The 27,840-nt window shown below is 32.2% G+C and overlaps 1 protein-coding gene across 1 annotated transcript; it reads right to left on the bottom strand.

Annotated features, from left to right (window-relative positions):
* Positions 1–9,709: 9,709 nt before the first annotated feature.
* On the bottom strand, positions 9,710–10,252 carry LOC131039760 (uncharacterized). Its single transcript, XM_057972593.1, has one exon. The coding sequence runs from the start codon at positions 10,250–10,252 to the stop codon at positions 9,710–9,712; it is 543 nt and encodes a 180-aa protein (XP_057828576.1).
* Positions 10,253–27,840: the final 17,588 nt, after the last annotated feature.

Raw genomic sequence — 27,840 nt, 5'->3', positions numbered from 1 at the left:
GATACCAGTGAAGGTTCTCTTTTCCTCACAACTCTTTTAAATGCAACTTCTTTCTGAAGAAGTTGCTACCAATGAAAGGTGAGTTTTTGGCTGTAGTGCTTCTAACTCATCTTCAGTGATACCAGTTTATTTAAGTACATATTCTTTGATAGCCTTTTCTTGCCTAGATCTTCTTCTTACTATTGCTTCTACCTTCTTTACCCTTTTCTTAGATTGAATTTGATTCTCAATGGTCTTAGCACTACCAAATACCTCTTCTTTAGGTTCCTTGGGTGCTTCCAGAAGGGGTTTTGCATATGTTTCAATTAGGTTGTTGTCAACTTCATAACCCATTTCACTAACCCAAATTGTTCTTGGGATAACTGCCTCCATCCAAATCTCATCCTTTTTAATAACAAATCATATTTCATTCTTATACTTATTTACAATTTATTGTGATAATCTAACTCTAGTATTCATCAAGGCCTTCAATGCTTGAAAGTATTGGTTTATATTCTTTTCTCTATTTTCACCCATGTTGTGCAGTAAATCAGACAGTTGTTTGCCTACCAATATATCAAAACCAAGATTCTTGTTACCGATACCGGACACCTGTTTTGTTATGTGCAACATTAAATAGACAAGTAGGTTTCCAAATCTAAATGTCCCCTTTTTGTCTTTCTTAATCTTTCCAAGATTGTCAATAAGCTAATCTTTCAACCATTCACACACATCTATTTTTGTATTATCCTTGATCATATCATAAGAACTCTTTATGCATAGGCTAGAGACTGAATTTAACCTGTTTGCATGTGTTGTTTTGGAGCCTAAAATCATGCTAATGAATCTGACATTGATGCCGGTTATATCATTTACTCTTAAGGATCTTTTATCAGATGTTGCACCTGTTAGGTTTGTCACTAGGTCATTTGAGACCTTCTTTGTTTTATCAAGTCTGTTACTAATGGAAGGTAACCCTGTCATGGCCTTGACTACCTCTTTAGTGATTTTGTGAACCGAATCCAACCAGAAAAATGCACCATGTACCCTGCTTAAAACTATCCTTATAACTTCCTTAGGGAAATTTGGAATACTGAGAATTTCAGTGAATCCTAGGGTTTCAACTATTTTATGTTCAGGTTTCACATTATCGGAATCATCACATATTATAGTCTTATACATGTTCTTGATTTTCTCATCACCTAATTCTTCTATGTGGCAATGAATGTACATTCTAGGGTCTTCTGCAAAAACTACTCCTTTGGGAATTTGAGAAAATGCACCAACATTATCATCCTTCTTAGCTATTTTGGGAACTAACTAAATATGAGTCTAGGGCACTTGATTACTTCAACTACAGTAGGGTTTTCTATGAATTCAGGAACAGATGAAGAAGCCATGATTATAAATACCTTTCTCTTCCTTAGGAAAGATTGCTTGCTGAATTGCTTTGCTTCTTTGCTCGAAATGCCTTTGCTCAAGAGTTTTTGCACTCTTCGAATGTTTGAGTGCTCGGTGAAGTAAAAATGTAGCCAAAACACTGATTTATAATGTTAATTTTGCTAACCACCATATTTAATACTTGTCGGTTAAGTAATCACTTAACTTATCTACCGGTATAGAAGTAATTTCAACTTCTTATCATCAACCGAGGGGATAATAGCATGTTTCACATTTGATTGCTAAACCCTCAAGGAATTTTTCTTCAATTAGATGAAGAGTCTCTTGTTGGTGGAGTGTTACTTTGTTCTACCGGTGGTGGAGTATTCCTATCAAAATTCACTTCTGATTTCATGATCCATTGTTTTGAGAATTCCTGCTTAACTTCTTCAACTTTTTCTTTACCTTTCAAACTAGGACCTTTGTTATTTGTCGGTGAGGACTTGCTTCTACAAAATTTAGCAATATGTCCAATCTTGTTACAAGCATAACAAGTCACATTATTTTTCTAAATAGCTTTCCCATATCCTATGCCGGTTTTTGTTCTACATTGATTAGATAAGTGTACAAATCTTCCACAAACATAACATCTCACATTCATTTTGCAATTTTCAAAATTATGACCAGCTTTGTTGCATTTTGAACATTGACCGGTGGGTATATTGGTATTATGATAATTTCTAGATCTACATTGATTTTCTCTATGACCATACTCGTTATAGTTAAAGCATTTGCCACTAAATTTATAAGCAGTAGGTTGTCCTACCAGTTTGCCATGATCCTGTGTGTTTGTAGTACCGGAGCTTTCACTAGCTTCAAAGCCAAGTCCACAAGTGTCATCATTAGGTTTTTGATTCTTCAATAAGTTACCAAGTTCTTCTGAGCTTTTCTTTAATTTTTCTTTGTGTTGATTTGCAGCATCCAGTTCTCTTTCTAAGATTTCTCTATGTCTCATAAGTTCATTTGAGTCGTTCTGTATATGCATCAGATCTGTCTTCAACAAATCATTTTCATAGCTAAGTCTTGTGTTTTCATTTGCAGCATCAGTTAGTCTTCTAGTCAAATCTCCTTCATTCTTCTTTGTATCTTCAATTTTCTTACAAAATCTCATAGTGATATTGTACATCTCATTCTTTGTTGTTATGTTCTCTTGTTTCATCTTGCTTATCAGATCACTAAGAGTTTCCTTTTCATCATTTTCATTTTGCATCTTTTCACAAATTTCTCTTCTCTTGTTTCTTGCAATGGTAAGATTTTCTTGAAGTGCTTGAATAATATCCTGTGCAGCCTTTAGATCATCTTCAAGTTTGATATTTTTCAATTTATCTATATCATAGTCTGAGAGAGCTGCTTCTAATTGCTTCATCAAGTTTTTCATCTCTACCAATGTCAAGATCTTCCTCAAGCTATTAGGATTCTGAAAATAGAGGACCAGGCTCTAATACCAACTGTTAGGGTTCCCATAGATACTGAGACGGGGGGGGTGAATCAGTATTTGATCGGTTAAAGTAATTTCTTAACTTAAAACATGTAGAACATATTAATACTATATACCGGTAAACAGAAAGTAATGTAATAAATAGAGATAACAACAACCACATGAAAAACACACCATAACACAATAGTTTAATGAGGAAACCCAATGTGGGAAAAACCTCAGTGGGATTTGTGACCCATAATATTCACTTACTAGCCAATAAGAGAATATTACTACTACAAGAGGGGCCTACACATGCAGGAAAGCCAAGTGCCTAGAGCTCACTGCTCAATTACAAAATGGGAAGTCTCACTGACTTAGAAAATAGATTATATAAATCAAATGTGTTGTACTGCTTCAAAATAGCATCTACTATGCCAGATCCAGTACCGGTTTATAGCTCTGCTTCATACATTAACCCTTAATCTATAATTCACATAATAGGTTTGCCTTATTTCGCCTAATTACATTCCTCCATCTATCACAAAATGTTCTACAATGATGTCTTATATATATGAGTCATTTTACAACTTGCCAAGTCAGCTTACAATGATTTTACAATAAATAACAAAATATATTACAAACAAAATTCATGTCGGCCTTTGTGTCGGTATGCTTCCTTTTACTGCTGGTGTCGGTGATCTGCGTGTCGGTGTAGAGTCTAACCCTGCTAGTGCCGATGGATTGCCTTGTCGGTATCATAGGATTGTAAGGTTGCCATCAATGACAAAACCTTCAATCACCTACAATGTCTCATTGGAGTGTGCATTTGCCAATAATATTTACCTAGGTAATGGTGTGAGATATTGCAGCTCATAGCATTATATTCGACATTGTTCATATTGCAAGATTGGAATTTGGTGGTGTCACTATTGATTGTATTCAGGTTGTAGCCATATTTGCATTCTGAGATATACCTTGTGTTGTTGTAGCAATTGCTGGTTGTGTCTGAGTTGTAATGGGTATTTGAGGTATATTCCGGTTTAATGTCATACCTTGTGGTAGTATTGTTGAAATATCTACCCTTGGTGGTAGTTTGGCCCCATTTTGTACTAAGAGAGAGAGATCTATCTTTGTGACTATTAATGAGAGCATTGAGAATCATTAATGTTGCAGGATCTTGTTGGGCTACTTCAAGCTCTTCTTTTATCAAATTATGTCGTAATTCATCAAGGGAAGGCATCTTGTTTAGGTTTGTTGACATTTTTGTGGGTGTGTAACCTTGTGTTTGTTATTGTGTGGATAGATTCATATTCCATGTAGTGTTGATCAAGGGGTCGTTGTTAGGATCGATTTGATTTTTTTCCTTTTGAACATGTGTTAATGGCATGAATATTGCTTCGAAGTGATCTTTATTCTCTAAGATGTGTATGCAAGAATTGGTTAAATGCAACTAAAAACATTTCTATTACACCCTATAATGTGATCTATGATAATGACTTGCTATCTAGGATTTCAAAATTCAGACACGAAAATTTCAACGTATTGCCAGAAAGCTTCAAATTCTACCTCTTTTTTCATTCACTTTTCTAGGTCTATGTCTATCTGTACTGATTTTTGAATTTCTTCATCTATGACAGCCTAGACTATGTCATATTGGTTTTGATCAATTATCAATTCTTCAACAACGTTATTTAAACCATCAATTATGCAGACAATGTAGACTCTAAGAATGAATGAATGATACCTAAAATGATGGACATGTTTTATTTTTCTAACATGGTTTGAGGAATGTTGCTATGGTCTTCTCTACCAATTGTCTAATGGCTTCTTTTTGAGTCGCTCTTTGTATCTTTTTCCTTAGTTTCTCATCATGGCGAACAAACTTTCAGATTTCATCTCCTATAATGGCCTCAACTGTATCATATTGGGTACGATTGGCTCTTAATTCCCAAGCGAGGTTATCTAAACCATCAATTATTTATAATTGGTCAATGTTTGGTTCAATATTTGGTTGTTCGAATGGGAATTCTCCATCTCCTCTAATACCCATGGACTTAGGTATGATTCCTATAATCTAGCGCGACACTAATCTTAAGGTACTTTGGTGAAATGACTTGTGTGAGGACTTTGTGTGATGATTCTAATGGAATTTATACATGAATTGAATACCTAGGACCTATGATCACTTGAAAGTAACATTTTCATCAATTTTGAATTTGTCCAAAAGGTTTGCTTCTAACGTTTGTTTTGTTGTTGGCACTTGTTTTTCTTGTTGAACACTAAAATTTTTGACTTTGTTTTGATTTGTATCTTGCAATGTTTTGAATTTGTTGAAGTATAGTAAAGGGCACAATAGTCGCATCAAAAATAATAAAACCATGAATATAGCAATTGTTTAGGAAATTTTTTCAGATTTCCATGAATGTTGGAATATTTTTCAAGACCCCATTTTGTTTTCGTTGTATTTGGGAAATTTGATATCAAATAGACTCTCCTAATGTCAAAAGGTCACAAGTATTATCACAGCCCACATCTTGATACTCTGTCAGCTCAAACAGTCATGTCACACCCTAGGCTGCAACCATTTTTTGGCCTTTTTTCTAGAAATTAGATTGAAGAAGATTGATCCTCAATTGGTCTGTTATCCTAGGAGATTTATTGTGAGTGTCTTGGGGATAGATTCTTCCCCACCCTTGCACTGTGATAAAATAAGTATCTGGTTACTAATTCATCTTGGCTTCTAATTTCTATGGTGTTTAGACAGGGTTCTGTTCGAGTGGTCACATTCAGTAGCATTTTAGAATCTATTGAAGGAGGTCTCCCAGTCTATAGAGGTTACGCTATACAGATTTTAACGCACTGGATAGGCACTGAGGGAAGCATAACATCATTGTGACAGCATGTAACACTTGTCACACATGATATTTCTCACATACGCATTTGATTAAAGTGTCTTGGATTACTTGGCTTTATCCGTTTGCCAACTAGGTCATTCCCCTCTCACTGGCCTTAATGGCACCCTAAGGGAAACTCAAGAGGGCAAGCCTTCTAAAGGATTTAATTGCAAAAAATAAAGGAAAGTATGAAGGAAGAGAGTTTGGTTTTCTGATCACCCATTAAAGGGGAGAGCATAATACCTATCTCCTCGAAGACACAAAAAGAAAAGTTCTTTTTTAACCTTGCATTGCAATGATTTTCTATTTTAAGTGGAGATATTGCTCCACACAGATATGGTGTTCATTTTAACTAGCATAGAAATGATGAAATTTGTTTTGTTTTTTTATTAAAGCACCAAAAAGACATGTTTCTAGGCTACCCCTGAAGAAAAATAATAATGTTAGTCAACACACGGTGGGCTATACAACCTAATTTTTCAGGTTAGAGAGTTTCGTATTTTCACAGACAAAATGATATCCTAGTAAAAACCAGAACTACAACAGAACAAAAAATAAAAAACTGAATCTATCAAATGCGACTAAACTACTAATCAAATGCGGAATGATATCATATCAAATGTGAAATGATAAACCATGAATTGTGAATTACTGTGTAAGCAATTGGGACATGATGGCTAATAAATTGCGATATGATGTGATAGCAATTGTGACTTCTTTTTTTGAATTTTTTTTAAAAATTTTTTTTTTCAAACTTTTACAGAAAAATAGAAGAAAAAGATAGAAGACAGAAGAGTTATTCTGCAATGATATTGTTCCAAACTACGTGAGCCAACACATCAATTTTGTCAAAGAATTTGAATTTGGTTAATAAGTGCTGGATGGTCCTCTGATACTGAGCAATCTCCTCTTTTTCTTTGATATCAGGTAGCTCACTTTTAGCCTTTAGAAGTCTTTAATGAGACTTTTGTTGTCTCCTATTCTGCTTTTCCTTTCTTGCACCTAAAATTTAGAATATCACCTTTCCTGCCATTGGACTCGATACATTTTATATGCAGAAATCAACTTTTTCAGAATTCGACAAAATTTTAGGGTTAGACGGGCAAGTCAAAATTATTCAAAAACGACACAAAAAATTATGAATTCGCAATTCTTTAGAGAAATTGCGATCTATTTAAGCAATTGTGATATGCTATCTAGTCATTTGAGATATGATGTCATATCAATTATGATACATTATTCGCAATTGCGATATCTTGTTTCCTATGCACATACAAATTTGCAAGTTTTGTCAAAATAGAAAAATGAAGGTTAAAGTCGATTCACGTTGGGTTCACCATTGTTTCTATGCATGAATGTCATGAATGTATTAATCTAATTAGCAAGTAAGAACGAATCACCAATTCTCAACTAATTAACAAACAAACAAACAAAATAAATGAAAATCAATACAAAATAAAAAATGAATTCAAATAAGAACTCCCTCATTCTGCATCTTTTATTCCATTGTGCTTCTCCAATTTGTGTGGTTGGTGGCTCTTAGGTATTGCACCAATTTCCTACATACAAATACTATGAAGACTCCGATTTTGTGATTCTAAAATAGCTAACTTGAATTGATGAAAAGAGGTTGAATTTATAGATTTTCAACACAAAGGGGGTGAGAAATAGAACTCAAGTGTTGATTGGGATACAACTAAAATTGATTGATCAGTGAACTTAATTGATTGATTTGTTAACTCATTTGATTGAGTAGTCAACTCAATAGATTGAAGAGTGAACTGAATAAATGAATTAGTCAACTCACTTGATTGATTAGTGAACTAAATAGATTGGGGAGATGACTAAATTGATTTTGAGTTAAAAAAAATTATTGATGAGTTAACTGAGTTAGTTGATTTGATCAATCAGTTCTAATTTTAGCATGTGTTGTAGGAATTTGAAATTGAATTCAATATTTATTTTCAAATTGGATTTGAATTTAGTCAGTCAAATGCTGAAATGCACATGAAATTAACTGAAATTCAGAATTGGGGAAAATGTGAATTTGGTGATATGAAATCAGATGAAATGAAGTGAAATGATCTGAAATTCAAATTTGGCAGAAATGAAATGAAATTTGATGGAACTAATTGAAATTATCATTTGGGAAATTGGAGGAATAAGTTAATTAATTTAAATAATTTAAATGAAATTATTTAAACTTGGAAATAGAATTAATTAAATAATCAATATTATTTAACTAAGGAAAAGGTTGTAATTAATTAAATAATTGATATTTAATTAATAATTGAGATAGGGTTAACTAAAATCATCTGAGAATAGAAATAGAATAATTAGAATTGTTTAAGGGTGATCATTAGAATAAATAGTTAGTTTAATCAAATAATTAAAAAATTACTTAATTAAAAGATGAATAATTAGTCTAGAATTAATGAGACATTTTTGGGTCTACAATATCTATGTCCAAATGATTGACCTAACCTCAACATGAGAATTTGAAAATAACATTCCAAAAGAAATTGAACATTTATGATAATAACCGTAAAGCTATAATTTAACCATAATAAATTTCAACTAATTTAATTTAATTTTTATTTATCTTACACAAATTCAATTTATAATTATACACAATAAATAATTCACAATAATATCTTTGTCCATTTCTCTTCTAATAAAACCAATTATTAAAGTAGTGAAATTATATTTATAACATAACTAATAGTTTCTTAAAGAAAACTATATAATTAACTATTCATTTAAAATGGTTGAGTTCTTATTTCTTAATTAGAAGCCTTGCCATTTTTGTTTAGTTTATAACCTAACACAAATTAGGTTGTGACTTCAATGATTAATAGCTCTTTTATTTATTTTTGTAAATGATCATAAGTATGTCTTCTTGGATTTACATATGGTTCAACTAATTATATTCTTGAAATTATTGAAAGCCATAATTTTTTTTGTATTATTTTTTTATTTTTTTATTCTTAGGTCATCAATTTTCTTGTCACAAAACATAGGATGAAGACATTTTCCTTATCTAATTTAATTTTCAAGGGTTTCTTTTTTCTTTTTCCTTTTTATAAAGGTTCATTATAATACATTGTATTACACATAATACACATCAAACACCACCATAATACATATCTTTTATCATTTGGGTATAAATATAAGTTATATATTTGAAAATTAAACTCAAAATTTTAATTTTCAAAAATATACTTCCACATTTTAACCAAAAGGTCAAACCAATTTCTTATATTTATAAAGACATAATTTTTTTGATCATATAATATTTTTCATATAAAATATAAAAGGGTTTAAAAATATTATATTTTATCCTGAATATATATTTGATCTTTTACCTCACTCAAGTGAAATGTTTCCATTCAAAATTTAATAATGACAATAAAAATTAAAATCATTCCTTATTCTAATGAAACTAGTACAATTGAAAAGCTATAAAATAAATTGTAAAAAAGAAAGAACATAAAAAAATCAGTTAAAAAGATAAAAACTCAGCTATTCATATTAATTTTTCTAATAGTAGAATTAGGATGCAAATTTTCATATCCCTAATGATGAATAACTATATGTGATTTGAAACATGATTAAAACCAAACATAATATAACCTAAAAATTTGTATTCTTATACAAATAATTTTTACATAAATTAAACAGTAACTAAACTAAACTAGAAGCAGAAATAAATGTTAGACTATCAGATTCATGAACTGTCCACACTTCATAATAATTAATGTGTTTTCTTCTGAGTTAGACCATGTAATTTTTATCATCAGAAATTTTTTTTAAAAATAAAAAAATTGGCAGCAGACCAAGCCAAATAGATCAAATGTTGGATTTGGAATGGCGGGCTGGGCTAGGAATGTGAATGTCATCTACGATTACTATTTTCTGCTAGAGGAGATCTTGAATTTCTTTCATCTTGCCTTTCTAAACTCTGAGAGCATGAATTTCATGATTCCACTTCAGTCCTACAGATTGGACAAGTGCTATTCCGTTTCAGCCATGACTTAATACAATGGGAGTGGAACAAGTGGCATTCATGACAGGGCATCTTGCGAACCTCACTTCCAACTTGGAAATTCTCCATACAAATAGGGCATGAAAGTCCTGCATCAACATGCCCCTCTGAAATGATTGTGGGCAGAGGGGCACCAACAGCTCGATTCTCTGTCATCGCAAGCAATTCTTCTGCCCTGCTTGGGTCAACTATACTATTAAAATAAAAAAGTGTTTCCTGGAATACTGATAGATTCTGCGTGCTTTCCATTCTCTCAAATAAAATACGTTGGATGATATTGTAAACATCGTTTATCTCATCCACAAGAGGTTGTAAAGCACGACGGCTAACCTTACTTTGTACATTTCTCTCTAAATCTCTAAACAATCTATGATATGATCGTATCAATAAACTCAAATCAACTCGATGCGATTCTCCATTTTCTTCGGAAGAGCTGCGAGAAGAGAAAGAACTGTGAGAAGAAGTGGAGGACATATCTACAGGTCTTGGTTTGTTCGTTTTTCTTTCTTCTGATACTTAATCGGTTGCAGAGATTTCCGGAACACGATTTTTCATGACGAATGAACAAAAATTATATATTGAAGTATACATTAAGGGTCACGCTACCTCGACTAACTATTCGTGCCGTTTCGTAAGCGATTGTAGTGCCCGTATGGAAAATAAATTTAATAAAATGAAGATATTCAATTTTGTTTTTAAAGGAAATTGAAGTTTGGATGCTATAGGATGAGAAATGGAATAAGATAGTTTATGATGTGGAGGTTGATGTATGTGGATTAGAATGAGATCTATGATCATAGAAATGATCTGTTAGGGGAGAGGATCTAGTAGTTGTGCACCTTAATTTTGGGCTTCTCAAAATTCTAAGTGGAAGAAGTGCCCTACTTATAACTAAGGGTTTAGGGTCACATCATCAAATATGATGTCACATCAACGTGATTTTTGCCAAGGTGTCCAAAACAGGTCAAAAAAAGGTGAAACCAATAGTCATGCAAAAGGGACCCCAATATTTGTGCAACTGATGTGGCATCACATGATTGATTGATTTATACAACTAATGGTACATTTCATTCAGTTATTGGTAGTCATCATCAACAATAACAACTTTAAAGTCACAACTATTGCTGCAATGTTGTCAAAAAATCGGACATTAAATCAACAAGTATGGTAAGCCCAAGGTAAGGCAGGTTGGGTCGCTGGGCTAGGTCACAGGATACCCCTAGCGTACCAAATTTTTTTTTAAAAAAGTCAATAAGTATGGGTATTAAATCAACAACTTCTATCACAACAATTGGAATGCATTCAACTACTGGATCCTTTTTCCCTAGTCTATGGACTTTGTGTTTCTTTGATTCTCTTTTGTTTTATCAAATATATCAATTTAATTTTATTTAAAAATAATTTTGAAAGATTGTGATTATGGTGGAAAGGGACATGTTCACCCAATTGAATCTTTAATAATTAAGTAAATGTTTTAATGAACTAATTCAAAATGTTCTTCTCTTCCAGATCTTCCAGAGGGGAGAAGATGTTTAAATTTGAGTAGATAGGAGGGGATGGAATGTAAAAGAAATTAAATGGCTTTAAAAATAGGAAATAACAAAAAAATGTTCAAACGTATGTAACATTAGTCTTAGGAAGAAAAGGAAATAAGTAGGAAACAAGAAAAACTTTAACTTTTTAGAGTATATTCTATGAGTTAAAGGATGATCAAATGTTCATGGAAATGACATGAGACATGAAATCAATAATATCAAGGTGAGTAGTACGTATTTTGGGATGGGTTTAGTCTATGAATGATTTCGATCAATACATAAAGCTATATGAATCTATGTATAAGTGGAATTTAAATTTATCAGGTTCTATATAATTCAATAAGTCAATAGCAAGTATGAAGGAGCTTAACTTTGCATACAAATGCATCTGTTTACAATTGATATTAATATATTAAAGCATTCCATTACAATAGATACAAAATAAACAACAAATGACATATTTGTTTAGATTTTATATTTACATTTACATTTCTTATGCACTTTTAGTTGTATGTGAAGCCTAAAAAGATATTTTTTCTTCAAGTATGTTACACTCATAAACATCCATGAAAAGTAAATATTTCCAGACATTAAAGGATATCATAAGATGTCTATCTAAAGTGATGGACCTTGTAGGATGTTATCATGTAGGTTCATTCATTGGTCTACACTATCCATAAGAACCTATAAATATAAAAAAATTAATTCTATTAGTAGCTTCTCTAATGCAACTAACAACAATCATAAATCTTGATTTTCAATAATCAAAAGTGAAAGAAGATGAAATAAGTTTGAATAAATTATACCCATAAGAAAGATTCTAATAATTTTCCCACTAGCGAATCATAAGATAGAAAGGTGCATGGGGTATGAACACATACCCCTATAGTTGTACTAAAGGGGTCTATGTATAAGCACATATATTTTTTAGTGAAACTCAACACGAGAATGTTAGTAATAGGAAATACCCGCTATAGTTGGTTGCACCTAAAAAATAGAAGAAATTGGATAACACGGGAAAATAGTACATGAAATTTCAAAGTGAACTAATCATGCAATTGTTAAAAGAATGAGTCCATAAAAATGGAATGTCCCTATGATAGGAGTCATCTAAAATAAGTCCGCATAGAGTTGAGAAGTCTCAAGATAATTTTAACCATTTTTTACCATTAGTTTTTGTTTATTTATCATTTTGTTAAATTTTATTACTATTGTTAGATTTTCTAAATCAAATTATAAAACATGTGTTTATCCTTTTAAGGACCTCATGATTCAATCCAATGAGCATGCATTTGAATTATAAGGTCAACCCAAAGCCATTAGGCTAATCTATAGATCTAGTTTGACTAGGTTTTTTAATCCTAATCTATATATACTAATATATTTAAATAGTATTTTTTGTTTTTAATGTATTTATCTCTTGTTATTGTTTACAAATATTCTAGTCATAGAGAATCAACATCAGGTCAATACATGATCCTATGAGAACTTATTTGAGACTAATACAAGCACCTTATGAGTACACACAATAGAAGTCATCTCCACCTTATTTAGAAACCATATCCACATTACAAAGCAATAGAAATGGACCAAGGATTACAACTTAGAATTCATAATAGGATTTTCTATGGAGACTTAAAATTGGGTGTCCATTATTAGAACCGAATGATTTAACCAAGTGAACCCAATACCTTGGAATTTTAAACTTTTAACTATTAGTTTGTGTATCATTGATATTTTCTACCAATTTTATTAATGTAGTCTAAGTTTTAATTCAATTAAGATCCCAAGAACATATAAATGATAATTATATAACCCATTGACCCCATCAGTTATAATTTGGGGATCATCAAAGGTCGTTGACCTTATGAAATTAGTTGTATGATGCACTCTACATAATGATACTCTATTCTTGACTACTCTCACTAAGAGGTGGGACTTAGACATTATTACCATTCATTTTCTCATGGGTGAGATAACCATAAACATAGATTATGTATGGTTTATAATACAAATTTTAGTTTTAAAATATTAAGTAGCCTTGCCCAAATACTCAATAGCAACCTTGAGAATTTTACAAGTAGTAAATTGGGAAGCTTAATATTATTGTAGTATTTGTTTGATAAAATAAATGCTAAGTGATTCATCTTGGATATTTAAGTGGATCTTATTAATTAATCTAGCAATTTGATCTTACAGAAAATCATGGGGCATGTCTTCTATAAATGCGATAAATTATTGGGCTAGAGGGTTAAATTAAGAAACATCCAAATATGTTGTAATCAATAAAACTAAATAAATAGAACAATATAACTTTAAAATACCATATATAATGAAATATAAAATTCTAACTATTTGATAATAATTAATAAAATCTAATTACGTTAAACATTCAATGAATTTCTGATATGTTATTTATAAAAAACATTTTATAATTGATCAAATGATTATTTAAAAAAAATCATGTAATGTGAGGTCTAATATGATTCCATATTGCCATTCAATAGACTCTTCCTCTAAGACTTCTTAAAAACTTATATATTTACTCTATGAGTGTTCCCCTTTTAATCATATTTCTCCATAAAACAATTAAAAATCATGCTTATATGAGTGAATATAGAATTATATTAACCCTACAAAAATATGTTACTAAAATGGAAGGAGGTTTCTCACTACTCTAAACATGCAAACTAGGAATCATTACCAATCCTATCAACCTTATTGGTGAACCAATCACATAGGCCCAACTTCAATCTCTTAGAAGACCTAAGCACATGTGGTTGATTGATTCTTTTTTGATTTGATATCAATTATTATTATTATGAGAATAAATAATGTAATAAATAGGTAGAATGCTAGGAAATTGACCAATATCAGCATAAATGGTAAGCTATGAAATACAAATACAAATTTTGAAGACAAATCTATAAATGGGATGCAAAAATGAACATGTACCTATAGTTTGGGACTGAGAATGTTGATCTATGTCAATAGGTACCACTAACCTAATGATGCCTAAATCAAATTTCATGAGTGGATACCAAATTATGACGTTCTATAAATTGTCTTCCCAAAATTTTATAAAAAAAGCTTTGGTAACTAGAAGGGATTTACAGTGACCAAGGTTTTTCACTTGTTTATGGTCAACAAGTGTGTTTGTCGATCTACTCTTATGAATTTGTAAATTTTTTTCATCATCTAAAATATACACATTGAAAAGACAAAAAATATGTTGGGTTGTATAGGGGCCTGCGTAAGACAAACCCAAGGTAGGAATTAACCTCCACTACAACAATGATGATTAAAAGAGAGTGGTCCCTTAATAAGCCAGAGTCTAAACCTTAAGGAAATGCTAGTTGAAAAATTATACATTTGATATTATCTTCTTTCCTTGAATCTTCATCAAAGGTTTTTTTTTATTGATAAGAGTTTATCAAAACTTTCACTTATGGAGGAAACACAAACTTGATCATGGATACTAACTTGAATGCTTGAATTCAAATATTTTCTTCATTTCATTGAAGATATATAATTTATAGAACTCACTCAATTGGAATTAAATTATAGGAGTGCTTACTTGTGGGAGAGATGTAATTTTTATATGGTAAAATAAGAGGGTGAAGTTTGTATTTATACTCAAACTCACAAAACATGTCCATAATTTTGAAGAAGGCCGACATGGGGAGCACTTTTTTGCACAACTTTATGACCATTAGTGGTTCAAATTTAGGACCAAAATGGATGAACACTGGTTCCTAGCATCATAATCTAGCAGGTATATCATCCCTAGCACTATATTGATATACTGTGGCAAAACACTAGTTCCTAGCACCATAATCTAGGAGGTATATCATACCTAAAACTATATTGATATACCCTCCCTAGCTTCTCCCCATGTTTGAGTCCTAATTTCAATTTCATCAGGAGCCAAATTTGGTCCTCGTAATAGTCACATGAAGTGAGCGAGAAATTAGATCTTGTGTCAGCCTACTCCAAAAATTCAAATAGCTTTCAAAGAGTTACGTATAAAAGGAGGTCTATCCCTCTCATTTGGAAACCCTAACCTAAGAATTTCCAAGAGCTTCATTCAAGATTTCAAGTGAGCAAGCAATCACGCATTCATCAATCATTGGAGAAATAGTAAAGTCAAGTTCAAGCATTCAATATGGCATCCATGATAAACTTTCTATGAAGACATTCTACAAGACATCCTAAATCTCTTGCATGAGGATCCAAATAAATCTTCATTGAGGTATAAATTTTGATTACAAACATTTTATTTCAAATCCATCCTTTCCCTCAAAAGGAAAGTATCTTTCTGTAATTTTTCATTACATTTATCATTTCAATTTCAAGGTTAATTCCTTAACCAGGGTATAACCTAAGGAAAACCCCTATCCACAATATTTTTCCTCTCTTTCTTTGTCAACAGAATTAACTCAGGAGTTGCACTCAAGGATTCCACTAGAGTTGATGATGAAAACCAAGTTCATCTTTCGATGGAGCAAAATTCAAAGGAACAGGGAAAATTTACACTACCCAGTCCGAAAAAATCATCTTAAACTTTTGGGAACAACTTCTAATTCTCATATTTTTCCCAGATCCCTGATGAAGCAATTTGTTTTCGTCAATTTTCTTCAAATATACAATTTTAATTACATTTTCAACTAAAACAAAAAAGGAATAAGACTTCAATCAACATTCAACACATTTCCTAATAGAATTGAGGTAGGATCTATCGTATTTATCACCCTTTTAATATTTTGTCATGTGAAAATTAAGAGGTTCCTAGTTTACAAATCATAGCTTGTAAAACCCTAATTTTTACACCAATACAATATCCACTCTTAGATAATATATGGAAACCCAACCATAAAGGGATGCTATTTTTAATAGAGATGATAGAATATTAGGAGTCTCAATAATATATGAAGAAGAAAAATTAGATAAACAATTTGAAGCAAAATCAACTAGGAAATTAATCTTACATTGTTTAGAAGAAATTCAAGAGTTTGTAGATGTCACCAAAGCTACTTTTTGAGTCTCAAGTTTTGATACTGAGGCTTTATACTCTCTCATAAAGGAAGGTGTATAGTCTAGTGTACTCCAATTATTATCTAAGAATTCCTCCTTAGATAAAGGAATTCTATTAATACAAGGAAAAGTATCTACCTTGGTTGAAGAAGGAATTATACAATCAAGAGGAGATTTAGATACTAAATTATTTTTGTAGACATCTTTTTAGATTTTTCATCTTCTTCCATTGTGTTTAATTTTTCATTGTGGGTAACCTTTACAATATCATGAAGAGTAGAAGGGACTATTTGCATAGCATGAACACACGATCTATCTAGAATAAGGTCATATGTCAGATTATTGAGCATCACATGTATAGGAATGGGTAAATTCGTAGGTCCTACCATAATAGGAATTTTGATTGTACCTAATGACTATGCATCAATATTATCAAAGTCATGAATAAAGATAATCATGTTGAATGAGGGAGGTATCCACTTTGATTTATCACATGTTTGTTAATGAGTAAAAGAATCATGAGGAGATTGTGTTGATTTTGAACTTCTAAAGGCATAAATTCATTTTTAGAGAAAATAATATTCAATATTTTTGCATGCATACACTCTAATAAGGCTTCTACATCATTTGATCTCACATAAGGTGGAACAATTAATTTTTGCAAGGTTTCTTGGAGAATTCCACATTATGTAGATGAAGTTTGAATCAATTTAAAAAGGGAGATCTTAGCTAGACTACACTTAATCTTCTCAAAAATATCATCCTTCTTATCAAAGTATTGAGTAGAATAAGGGGTAGAAGGAACAACAGTTTAGAAGGTGAAATAGAAGGAGACATAAATGTTATAAGATTTGGTTATTTATTGTTTATAGTATTATATATGTGAGCGACTGAATTATAGGAAGTTGGTTGTGATACATGTCAAGATTAAGTATACTACTTTGAGTGAGTTATTTTATGTAGTTTAACTAGTAACTACGAGGTTTGGTTATATTTTTAAAACGTTGGACAACAATCATTGGTTTAGTCTAGGTTGAAGAACATTACGATGAAAATGCACAACAATCTTAGATTATTCAGGTTCATTCTTATAGCCAAAACATATGATATTTTGATCAATCATTGATAAATAGATGATTTAGGAAATGTAGAGGATGACTCAATCAAGATGAAGACATCAAGGGCTTCATTTAACATATTAAAATCATCACATCTAAATGACTTATCAAATTCATAAAAATCTTATAAAAAGAGATCCAACATGGTTGGATAGGATTACTTTATACAAGATATGTGTTGATACAAGGCTGTATTAGAGAAAGAAGTATAAAAAAATGAGGAGAAGATGGAAATGTTGATTAAGGGATAGAAGAATCATGTTTCAAATTTTTGGTTTTCTAATTTTAAAAGGAAATACTTCTTTTTAAGCAATTTTTCAAATGATCTAATATAATTAAATAATAAAGAATTTAATGAATTAATAAACTAATAAAAATGCCATAGAAGACATAAATAGTGCATGCAAATTTATTTTATTCTTTTTAGAATCAAAAGAGATGGACTAAACTAGCTAGTAATTTAACTAGAACCAACCTCTCTTCCATAAAACATTAGAACATGAATAGACCAAAGGTGTTCAGTTTATCTAACTATAATCAAAGATAGAAAAACAACTTAGGTTATATTGTAATTGTGTATAGATTAGATTATATTAGTTATTTTTTATCAACATTTTGAATCACACTTTGAATCATCATTAGCATGATAATAGAGAGCCCCAAGGATATGGATCATGGAGGGGGATCCAAAATGTTTATGAAAAAAATTAATAACACAATCTAATCTAGAAACAATTATAATATTTACTATGGATTGTGGAAACTTGATATCATTAACTAGTATTTTATTCTTTTGTTGCAATGAAGAAGGATTGATTAATTGAGATGTTGTCTAATTAGGCCTAGAAGCATGCATGAATGACAATATAAACTAATAACATAAAATTAAAAATACATAGGAGGCAACATATAGTACCAAAAATATAGACAAATATAGCTGGAAAAAAAGGATTTTTGTGCTAGACTAAAGTGTTGGGTGCCCCTATACTAGAGTTTCATAGGTTAAAGAAAATGTCAAAATCTAGAAAAAGAAAACTAAAAACTCTTGTCTCCTAAAAATATAATTGAAATAGGTGAGTTTAAGACATAGGGTGCCCCTATGTAGGCTTTTTTCTCCTAAATTTGCAATGATATCAATCTCCGTCCTTATAAATACAATATACATGTACCTTGGCACTATCATAGACTTTTGGATCTCTACCTACACAAGCACAAAGGGAGGAAAAATGATTTTGGATATATAGGATCTTACTGTAGTGAAACCACTATTGTGGTATTCTTACCTCAATGAATAGTCAAATAGATATTTAAATAAAGTGTGCACTCTAAACCTTAAGTATGTAAAAGATTGTAGCAACTATTGATATGCATAAAACATAAAATGAAACCCTATTCAAGTGTATTAGAGTGGATCCCTATATGAATTAACCAAAAGTGGTGTATAAACCAACTAAAGAATGCATAAATCCATAAAGGACAACAAATATAATAATAAATTCTAGATTGAAGATTAAAACTTAGAAATGTGAGGACAATATAAATTCATACCAAATCATTGATGAGAGATACAAGTTAATCAAAAAAAATTAATCCTTATCATCATCCAACATCCCTTGACGATTCAATTATCTTGCAATAATGTTGAAAACTTGATATTTTAGATCATCCTTTAGATTTGTAGAGTTGAGTGATCAATTTCATATAGCTTTGTTGTCATTTCAATCATTAGTTTAAATGAGAAAATATGTTGGCTTATATATGACTCACAAGGCTTATTTTTGATTAAAATATGAAACACAATAATCAAATACAAAATCAAGACAAAATTCTACAATGTTAAGACTGACACATGAAATATTTGAATTTAAAAATATTTTGGCAAGACTAAGGAGTTGGGCAGCCTAGTCACACCAAAATGGGTTCTCTGAAAGGGGGATGTGAGAATATAGACTTGTGATAGTAGATCTTGTCCTAATTTTAGTTTTTCACATTGAATAAAGTACAAAATAAAATGATGAATATTTAAAATAGAATTGGACACATCTCTTTGAGTTGGTGGTGAAGTCAAGGCTATAAATGGTCCTAAAATAATCCAGGGAATGGACACTAAAGCAAGTGATAAGGAGAGTGTGAAGTTGGGATCATAATTAAAGATCACAATTTATGACAATTTACTTAATTAAGGATCATAATTAGGGATCAGAGTTATGAAAGAAGAGCAAATTGCCATTAAAAAAAAATGAGTTTATATAGATAAGGATATATTTAAAGGAATTTTGTTGAAACTAGATTATGTTCTAAGAACATATGACAATGGAGACTAGTGCATTTGTAATGAGAACTTTGATAAATACGGAAAGAGGGTAGAATTGTCTAATAGAATGTTATAGTTGGAAAGATGTAGTGAGGTTGCCATTAATTTTAATGTAGTAATTAACATTAGCAAAAAAAAAATTATATGAGAGTATTTTAGTTCTAAAATACCAGAATTGAATAATGTTTAGAATGAGAGCTTATTTGATATACCTAGTTATATTGTTTATCAAAAGTAGTTTAACTAAGAGAGAATCTTAAGCAATTTATTGTGTCAAATAATTTGTTTCTCAAGAAATATCCAAACTAAACATAAAGATGTAAATATTCCTCTAATGGATATTATTTATTACAATTATATTTTGCCTCATAGTTTTGATATGGTAAAGGAGGATATGGCAATGATTGTGCAGGGAGCATTCAACATAATAATTAGTTTCCAACTAGTAATGACATGTCTTAATTTTTTTCTTTAAGTTTAAACTTGGTGAGCACAATGAACTATGGAATAGACCAAGGGAGCCATGTTGCACTCAATGAACATAAATTTATTAGATTTCATCCACTTCACTCCATTCCTAAGTTCTTTATTACTTACATACATAATTATGTTTTATATCTCTTTTAGGGTACTATATAGATCAAGGTGATGAGTGTAATATTTATAAAATATGGTAAGAACCTAATCTTTAATAGTGTCCTAAAATCTTTTTATTAATCATTACATAGTACAACATCTATAATAAATTAATGATATTGGTCGTGAAATACCTTTTTGGTAAGTCATTAACATACATATGTAGGCCTCCTTGTTCGTCCAAATTGAAGAAATTATTTCATTGTCCTTTTATTAAGATATCAAAAGAAGAATGCAAAACTATAGTTTTATTCTTTGATCTAATGAATTCAACTATGACCACTAACTCCTACCCTTTTGGAGTGTCATTTCTTCTAGACATTTAGTTTAAATATAAGATATAACCATTTAGATGTGCATATTCTAGGTATCAGAGGATAGCAATTCTTCACTCTTTTTCAAGTTGTCAGGTTAAAGATTTATATTTTGAACTATGCTTGTCTTGCCAAGCCAATGCTTTACCAAAGAACAAAAGAAATCCAGTGCATTGAAATGATATATTATGCCATTATTCAATCGATGAATCTCCCTACATTAAATTTTAGGGATGCATTTCAAAATTGCAACAAAAAGGAAATGTATTTAAGGTCTTAAAGTTGAGGAATATTAAAATTATAAGTGCTATCAATGGGAAGGGAAATCAAATCTATGAATGGGAGTGGGGTAGGCATGTGACAATGATCTAAGAGAGTAAATCATAATGATCAATCTATAGTATTAGGGCCCTAGGGTATAGAGGTGTACGTTATGATAAATATGAAAATGATCTAGTCTATTAATTTTGATGTCCATAGTAGATTTGTAATTTTACCAAGTAAACCACTCTTGTTGGAACTTAAGAAAATTACTATAAAAAGGTTTTTCCATGTGACAAAAATAATAATAGACATACAAGGATCGACACTCTTCATGAGACCATTTGGATTAACTAAGTCACTTGTAATCTTAATGGTGTTCTACATGATTGAAGAACCCCACATAGAATCATTATCATCTAAAAGGAGATTCAAGTTCATCCATTCACAAAGAGGTGTATAATTCTTAGAACCATTAGAGGCATATCTAGTACAAAAGACTATATAACAAGAAGTAATTTTTTTCATTTAGAAATGATGTGTTAAGTTAATGCGAAGCTTAAATAAAATGGCTTCTTTCTAAATAAATTGTAAGGCACAGTCTAGCAATGCATTTCTTAGCTTAACTTCCTCAAGGGAGGTGATATTGCACTGCCACTTAACCAAGGTGCAATTGACACTATATTTTCTTCCTAAGAGAGATAATATTCACATGATAGTGTACTTCATGGTCAATATGGTGTTCAAATTTATATCTAAAGTGAAATTCATGTAGTGATTAAAAAGAACTAATGCCAAGTTAGAGTCGTCATTATTATCCAATCAAATGAGGGGAGAGCGACTTTTGGATGGGATTGGGCGAGGGAAGGGAAGAAGAAGAAGAGAGGGATGGTGAAAGAGAGGTTGAGTTTTAAGGAGCAGCCATGGTAAGGGGAGAAGATATGGGAGTTAGAAGGGAAGTAATATGGTACTTTTTTAAAAAAGAAAACTCTACTCATCAACCATTGTAAGATGAAGGATTCACTTAAAAATAAGGTTAACAAATGAAAGTGAATAAAGAAATACAATTAAAAACAACAACCAAGAAAAGTTATTCAACATTATTTATTTAAGACTTATTGAACTATTGTAATGTACCTTGACATATGTTATTTCTCATCTTCCTTATATTATTCTTAGCTTTGATTTAAAAAAAATCAAACCTGAACAAACAGGCTTACTATATTCAAGGCATCAAGCTTACCCTATTTAGACTCTACCCTATTTAGACTCTAGGTAAGTGAGAGGGATACTATATTTAGGCTCTAGGTAAGTGAGAAGGATCCGAATTCTACTCAACCGCTTAGCACACGAAAACAAATAAGTTATAAAGCACATTATGTAAAGCACGCTCTTCGTTCCTCAGTTTGCTTCAAGGAAAAGAGAAATGATTTAAATTGTTGATTTGACATGAAAACAACACACGTGATAAAGCGAACAATTTCATGGCTCGCGTTTGCATGGAGGAAACTTACGTAACCTATGTCCGTCATTCCACTTCTCTTCACGAGAACAAAGAAAAAACAAAGAGCAAATCTGCCGAATCATTACATGTCATAAGGAAAGAGGCCCAATTTTTCAAAATAGTCGACATATTTATCAACTCTATGATGTTCCACCACTACCAGAGCTTAACGAGCCTTTCTCCCTAACATTGGCTCATAATCTAAATTTTCTAGCCTTATACACGGCCCTACGTGTTACCCACTCCTGCTCTTTTGAATCAAGTTACCCATAGGGAATATTCATTGTGCATGTCCCTATCAAATAAAAAGTATTATTAAAAAATGTTTTCCACTACATCATGAACCTTATCAATAATAGTGCAATCATTTGGAAATCTTGCTATTTGATTTTTTTATTAGTATCATTGTTTTCTTTTAACAATTAAAATATGGTATGTGTGGCTATACAATTAATTGAAATAAGTGTTCATGATCAATTTTTAACAAACTGTCATTTTGAGATCTAGTTGAAAAAAATGTATCAAGAAGCTTAAACTCAAGTCTGCCCAAAACTCTCTAGAAACCCCTACACATAAAGCAATAGAGTCTGATATGGTGGAAAGAAAGCAGAAGAATCCATCACCCAACAAGAAGGTGAAACTCATGGCCAAGAGGGCTAAACTCAATATCGATGAAGCGGCTGAGGAAACTCACTATTCATGGAGTGGGTTATGTTTTGATCCTAGTAGTTTGCGATTAATGTGTTGTTAATGTGCTGCTACTAGTCTTCTAATTTTCGGTATGCCCTCTAGGCTATTGTATTTTGGGATAGCACTCATGTTTTTCTTCTTTTAATATAAAAAACATTTTGTCATTATTGTTTGTTAAAAGAGTTGACATATCAATTTTTTACAACTAATCATAACAAAACCAACACAATCATTAGCTACTAATGTGTTTGTGATTAGTTCTCAACAAACTCCACTTATTTCTAGTCATACATATACAACCGATAGTAAATCAAACCACAACGACTACAAATCAAATAGATATAGCTAGGGGAAGAGTGTCGGTAGCCATCATAGCTAACTTCGCACACCCACAGATCCTAAACAGTACATCAGATTTTGATTTTTTTTAAGTTGTCTTCGTATGCGACTTAACTTCTTATAGCTATTGGTCTGGCTTCTGGGTAGTAACGATGCATGCTATGGAATCGATTATGCGCACAAAGGTCAAAAAGTACACATTTCAAAGTGTCGCTTGATACCTAAATAAAGATGTTCCAATAACCATCAACTAAAAATTGCTAGTACTTGTTGACAAATGTCCCAAAAGTGGTGCACAAATGTTCCAATAGTGGTTCACAAATGGGCCAATTATGAACAAAAAGTTGTAAAAAATGTTCGGCTATTGATACAAAACAAATTTATTAATGGTGTTTTCACTATGATGGCTATTGGGGGTTCAACATGACAATAAGGTGATGGTTATTGGAACTATGTTATCTATTGGTGCTCTTCCCCTAATCTTTTTCACTATCTTCATTTGATGCGGTCTATTTTAGCAATCAGATATTACATAATAGGAATCATAGCCTAGTTTTAATGGTTTCATGGAGCAGTATCACTTACCTTATTATAATAATTTTGTAGCTAGGAAAGTGGAGTTATAGGGTATTGAGTTCGATAGATACCCAAAGCTTTGTATTTTGTAATATCATGCACAAAAACATCATTGTGGGAAGCCTTAGGAAGTTATGAGCTTCATGATGATTCCACTTTTTATCATAAGAAAAAAAGAAAACAAAAAGCAAATCTATCCAAGATCAATGTTTCAGTCATGGCACGACTTCAACAAATTCAAGATCAGGCAAATTGACTTTATAATAGCTACAATATGAACCTAGTCATATTTCTTCACTATAATGCATGTTGGCCTGTCATAATTGTTCTTAGTTTGCATGTGTTTTGCCTTGTCTCTTCAACCAATGTCACTTGCTGACCCATTGTATTTGTTTCTTGATTTGTAGGATCTTTATGCTACTAGAGTTTTCTAGTATATTGTACTTTTTATTTAGCTACACATGAGATAGTTGTTCTTTGTAATTCTACTTTAATTCAATATTTAAAAAACAAAAAAAATCTGTACAATCAATATGTAATTCGTGTTGGCCAACAAGTTTCAATAACCCTTCGATGCTTGGATGGAATCACAGTGTCAACAACAGGAACTGGCGGCGCTGCCAATCCGTGTTGTGTTTGATTCGTTCATGGGATGGGCGCAAAAGAGCGCCGAAAAGCTTTTGATTTCTTGCGTGGAGTTTAATCCGTGTGGACCGTTTGGAGTCAGTGGGTTGATCTCAGTCTTGCATTCAATCATGCAGCGGGCGTTGCAAAAAGAAGGGGACGACTGTGTTGTGTTGAGCTTGGATCTGCCGAAGCCCCTCAGATTTCAAAGCCACGAGATAAACCGACCATTTTGGAGTGTAGGTGAGATGAATCGGGCCATGAATCTTTTCGTAAAGATGTCAGAGATCGTCGATAAAAGCGGGTTGGAATTGATACTTAATACTTTTGAGGAGTTGGAGTCTAAGTATCTCCGGCACCTGAGAAACCTGACGGGAAAACCAGTGTGGGCCTTAGGTCCCTTTCTGTCGATGGGCGATGAGTAATAAGGTTAACACGCATGGAAAAATGGTGGACATCGCAGCAGATGAGCTCGTTTGGTGGCTGGACTCTCAGAGCGTCGGATCTGTTGTGTATGCTTTTTTCAGGAGCGTGATCAACCTTTCAGAGTCACAGATAAAGGCCTTGGCCAGAGGACTGGAAGGCAGCCAACAGGCGTTTGTTTGGGCTATCAAAGTTACGGAATCCGGGAGCTTAGGAAACGTAGAGTATCTTCCAGAGGGCTTTCTGGAGAGAACAAAGGGCCTAGGGGATGTCATATGGGGCTGGGCCCCGCAGCTCCTGATTCTTTCCCATGCGTCCGTGGGCACCTTCATGAACCACTGCAGGTGGAACTCTACACTCGAGAGCTTAAGCCTCGGCGTCCCCATAGCTTGATGGCCTATGTTTGCGGACCACTTTTTTAACATGAGAATTTTGGCAGAAATGGGTGTGGGGATTTAGTTGTGTGAACATCTCGATGGAATTCCAGATGAATAAAAGGTGAAGGAGGTTTTGAGACAGTTGTTTAGTGATGACAAAGGTAAACAAATGTAAATTATTGGTGTAATTATTTATTCATGTTGGATATTATTACACCTTACTTAAGTTTACTTAGGTATATTCATATCATAGTAGTTTGTATATGAGACACTTGGGTGTTTGTGCCACATTGGGATAGTGTGTTGTAGGAGATTTTCACCTTTTATGGTGTGATCTCATTGTTACTTATCATATCCACTTATTGTGAAGTGATTATTCCACCTTCGGCGGGTGATCCATCTCATGTGGAATATTTTATTGTTTCTCCTACCTACCATACCTATTTCCTGCCTACCCTTATTTCTTATTGAGCCACGTGTCATGTTTGTGTGCTCACATATCCATATGGCCTTGCCTTTATAAGCAGGGTCATCTAGATTGTATGTAACAAGAACAATCTTGATGATCCGGTTGATCTTATTTTGCATCTTGATAGGAATACAGATTGTTCTTGTCACATTTTGTTCTCTCTTATTTATGCTTTCCATTTCCTCTAGATATTGGCAAATTCTGACATGAATGACTGCAGACAAGCTGAGGAACATGGCATGAAATGCTCTTGAAGATGGAGGATCTTCGAAAGTAAATGTCCACACGTTTGCAAGTGAATTTCGCAAGCTGCTGAAGATGAGAGAAGAACAATCAAGTTTGCGCTAAATTGTGTAGACAGACTGTTTATGTGAGTTCAGTTTAAGATTATGGTTTCTGCTTTAGTAATAGGAGTGAGGTAGTATAATATGGTGCTAAGTTTATGAGATAAGGATGGGTTGGGTTGGTTTGTGTCGGTTTCTTTTGATTGTCAAGATAAGATGAAATAAAAATTTATTTTGAAAATGCTATTTGTCCTAAAAATACAATTGCTTGTATATATATAGTTAGTGCATCGGACATCTATATATAGTTAGTGCATCGGACATCTAGCTTAATCATGCTATCAAATTAAATAAGCATTTGTTAAGATTTTTTTAATACAAGTTGAACATATTGAACTTTTTGATCCCACTTTAGTCCTGCAGGTTGGACATGTCTTGTTCTTTTCCATCCATTTCTGAATGCAAGCGGAGTGGAATAATTGGTGTTGGTGATAGGGCAAAATGAAAACCTCATCTCCCACTTGGAAATTCCTGCGTCAACATCAGCTTGTGAAATGATTGGGGTGGGTAGAGAGGAATCAACATTAGCCCGATTCCACGCCATCGCAAGCAATTTTTCTGTTGATGTAGGTTTTGGTTTGTTCATTTGAAACTTAATTGGTTCTCGAGATTTGAAAGAAATTAATTTTTCCTGCTAAGAAGTTATGACGAATTAAAAAAAAATCTACTTCTTTCACCATATATATCGAAGTATATATTAACAGTCACATTGTGTCGGCTCGCTATTTGTGTCATTTTTACATAAAAAATGAAATAAATAACTATGAGGTAGTGGTTGCTATTGTTTTTTTAAGTATTTAATTAAATTATTATTTTAATCATAATTATTAAATTATCTTTTAAAGAACTGGGAAGACATGAAGGAAACATTTAAGAGATGGTTCTCTCCCTGGACCTACAAAGAGAAACCATAGAGGGAGATCAAAATTTGCAATCTAACCTTGGGCACTTGGATCTAGAAGAACGATAATGGATAGAAATGAAACCAATGGAATCCGATCCAGGGAAGGATAAAATCCTCAATACCATAAATGAGAACCAAATAGAGATCAACAAGGTTGCTCACAAATTAAGTGAGGAAGAGCTTAACCAACATAATTTAGACAATGGAGGAAACAAAAAGGAAAGCAAAGAGAAACTCAAGAAATTTGCTCATGAGTCTACTCAAAAGCAGGATCAAATAGAACAAGAAGGAAAAAGTAATAATGAAGAAGTTGGTGGCATTCAAGACAAAGGAGAGAATAACATGAAATCGACATACCTGGAATTGGGAAGCAATAAATGAAATCCTCAGAATTTCACAAACCCTATAGCAAGAAGATGAGGAAACAACTAAGGAGAAACAAAATGTGATTACGCAAATTATGGATTTAGATAAATTGGAAGAAGAAAACCAGGAAGATTTGTTTGATGTCTTGGAGCTTCAAGAGGAGATTTAAGAAGAGGAGGAAAATAGGAGAGGTCTTTTCCAAAATATAGCTAATAAAAGAAAACTGGATTGTGG

The sequence above is a fragment of the Cryptomeria japonica genome, chromosome 1 (genome assembly GCF_030272615.1).
Source record: "Cryptomeria japonica chromosome 1, Sugi_1.0, whole genome shotgun sequence".
Lineage (NCBI taxonomy): Eukaryota > Viridiplantae > Streptophyta > Pinopsida > Cupressales > Cupressaceae > Cryptomeria > Cryptomeria japonica.
This window is presented reverse-complemented; position numbering and strand designations above follow the sequence as displayed.

What these genes read in the sequence shown, in the direction of transcription:
- LOC131039760 (XM_057972593.1), bottom strand. Translation starts at nt 10,252, where the DNA reads ATGTCCTCCACTTCTTCTCACAGTTCTTTCTCTTCTCGCAGCTCTTCC.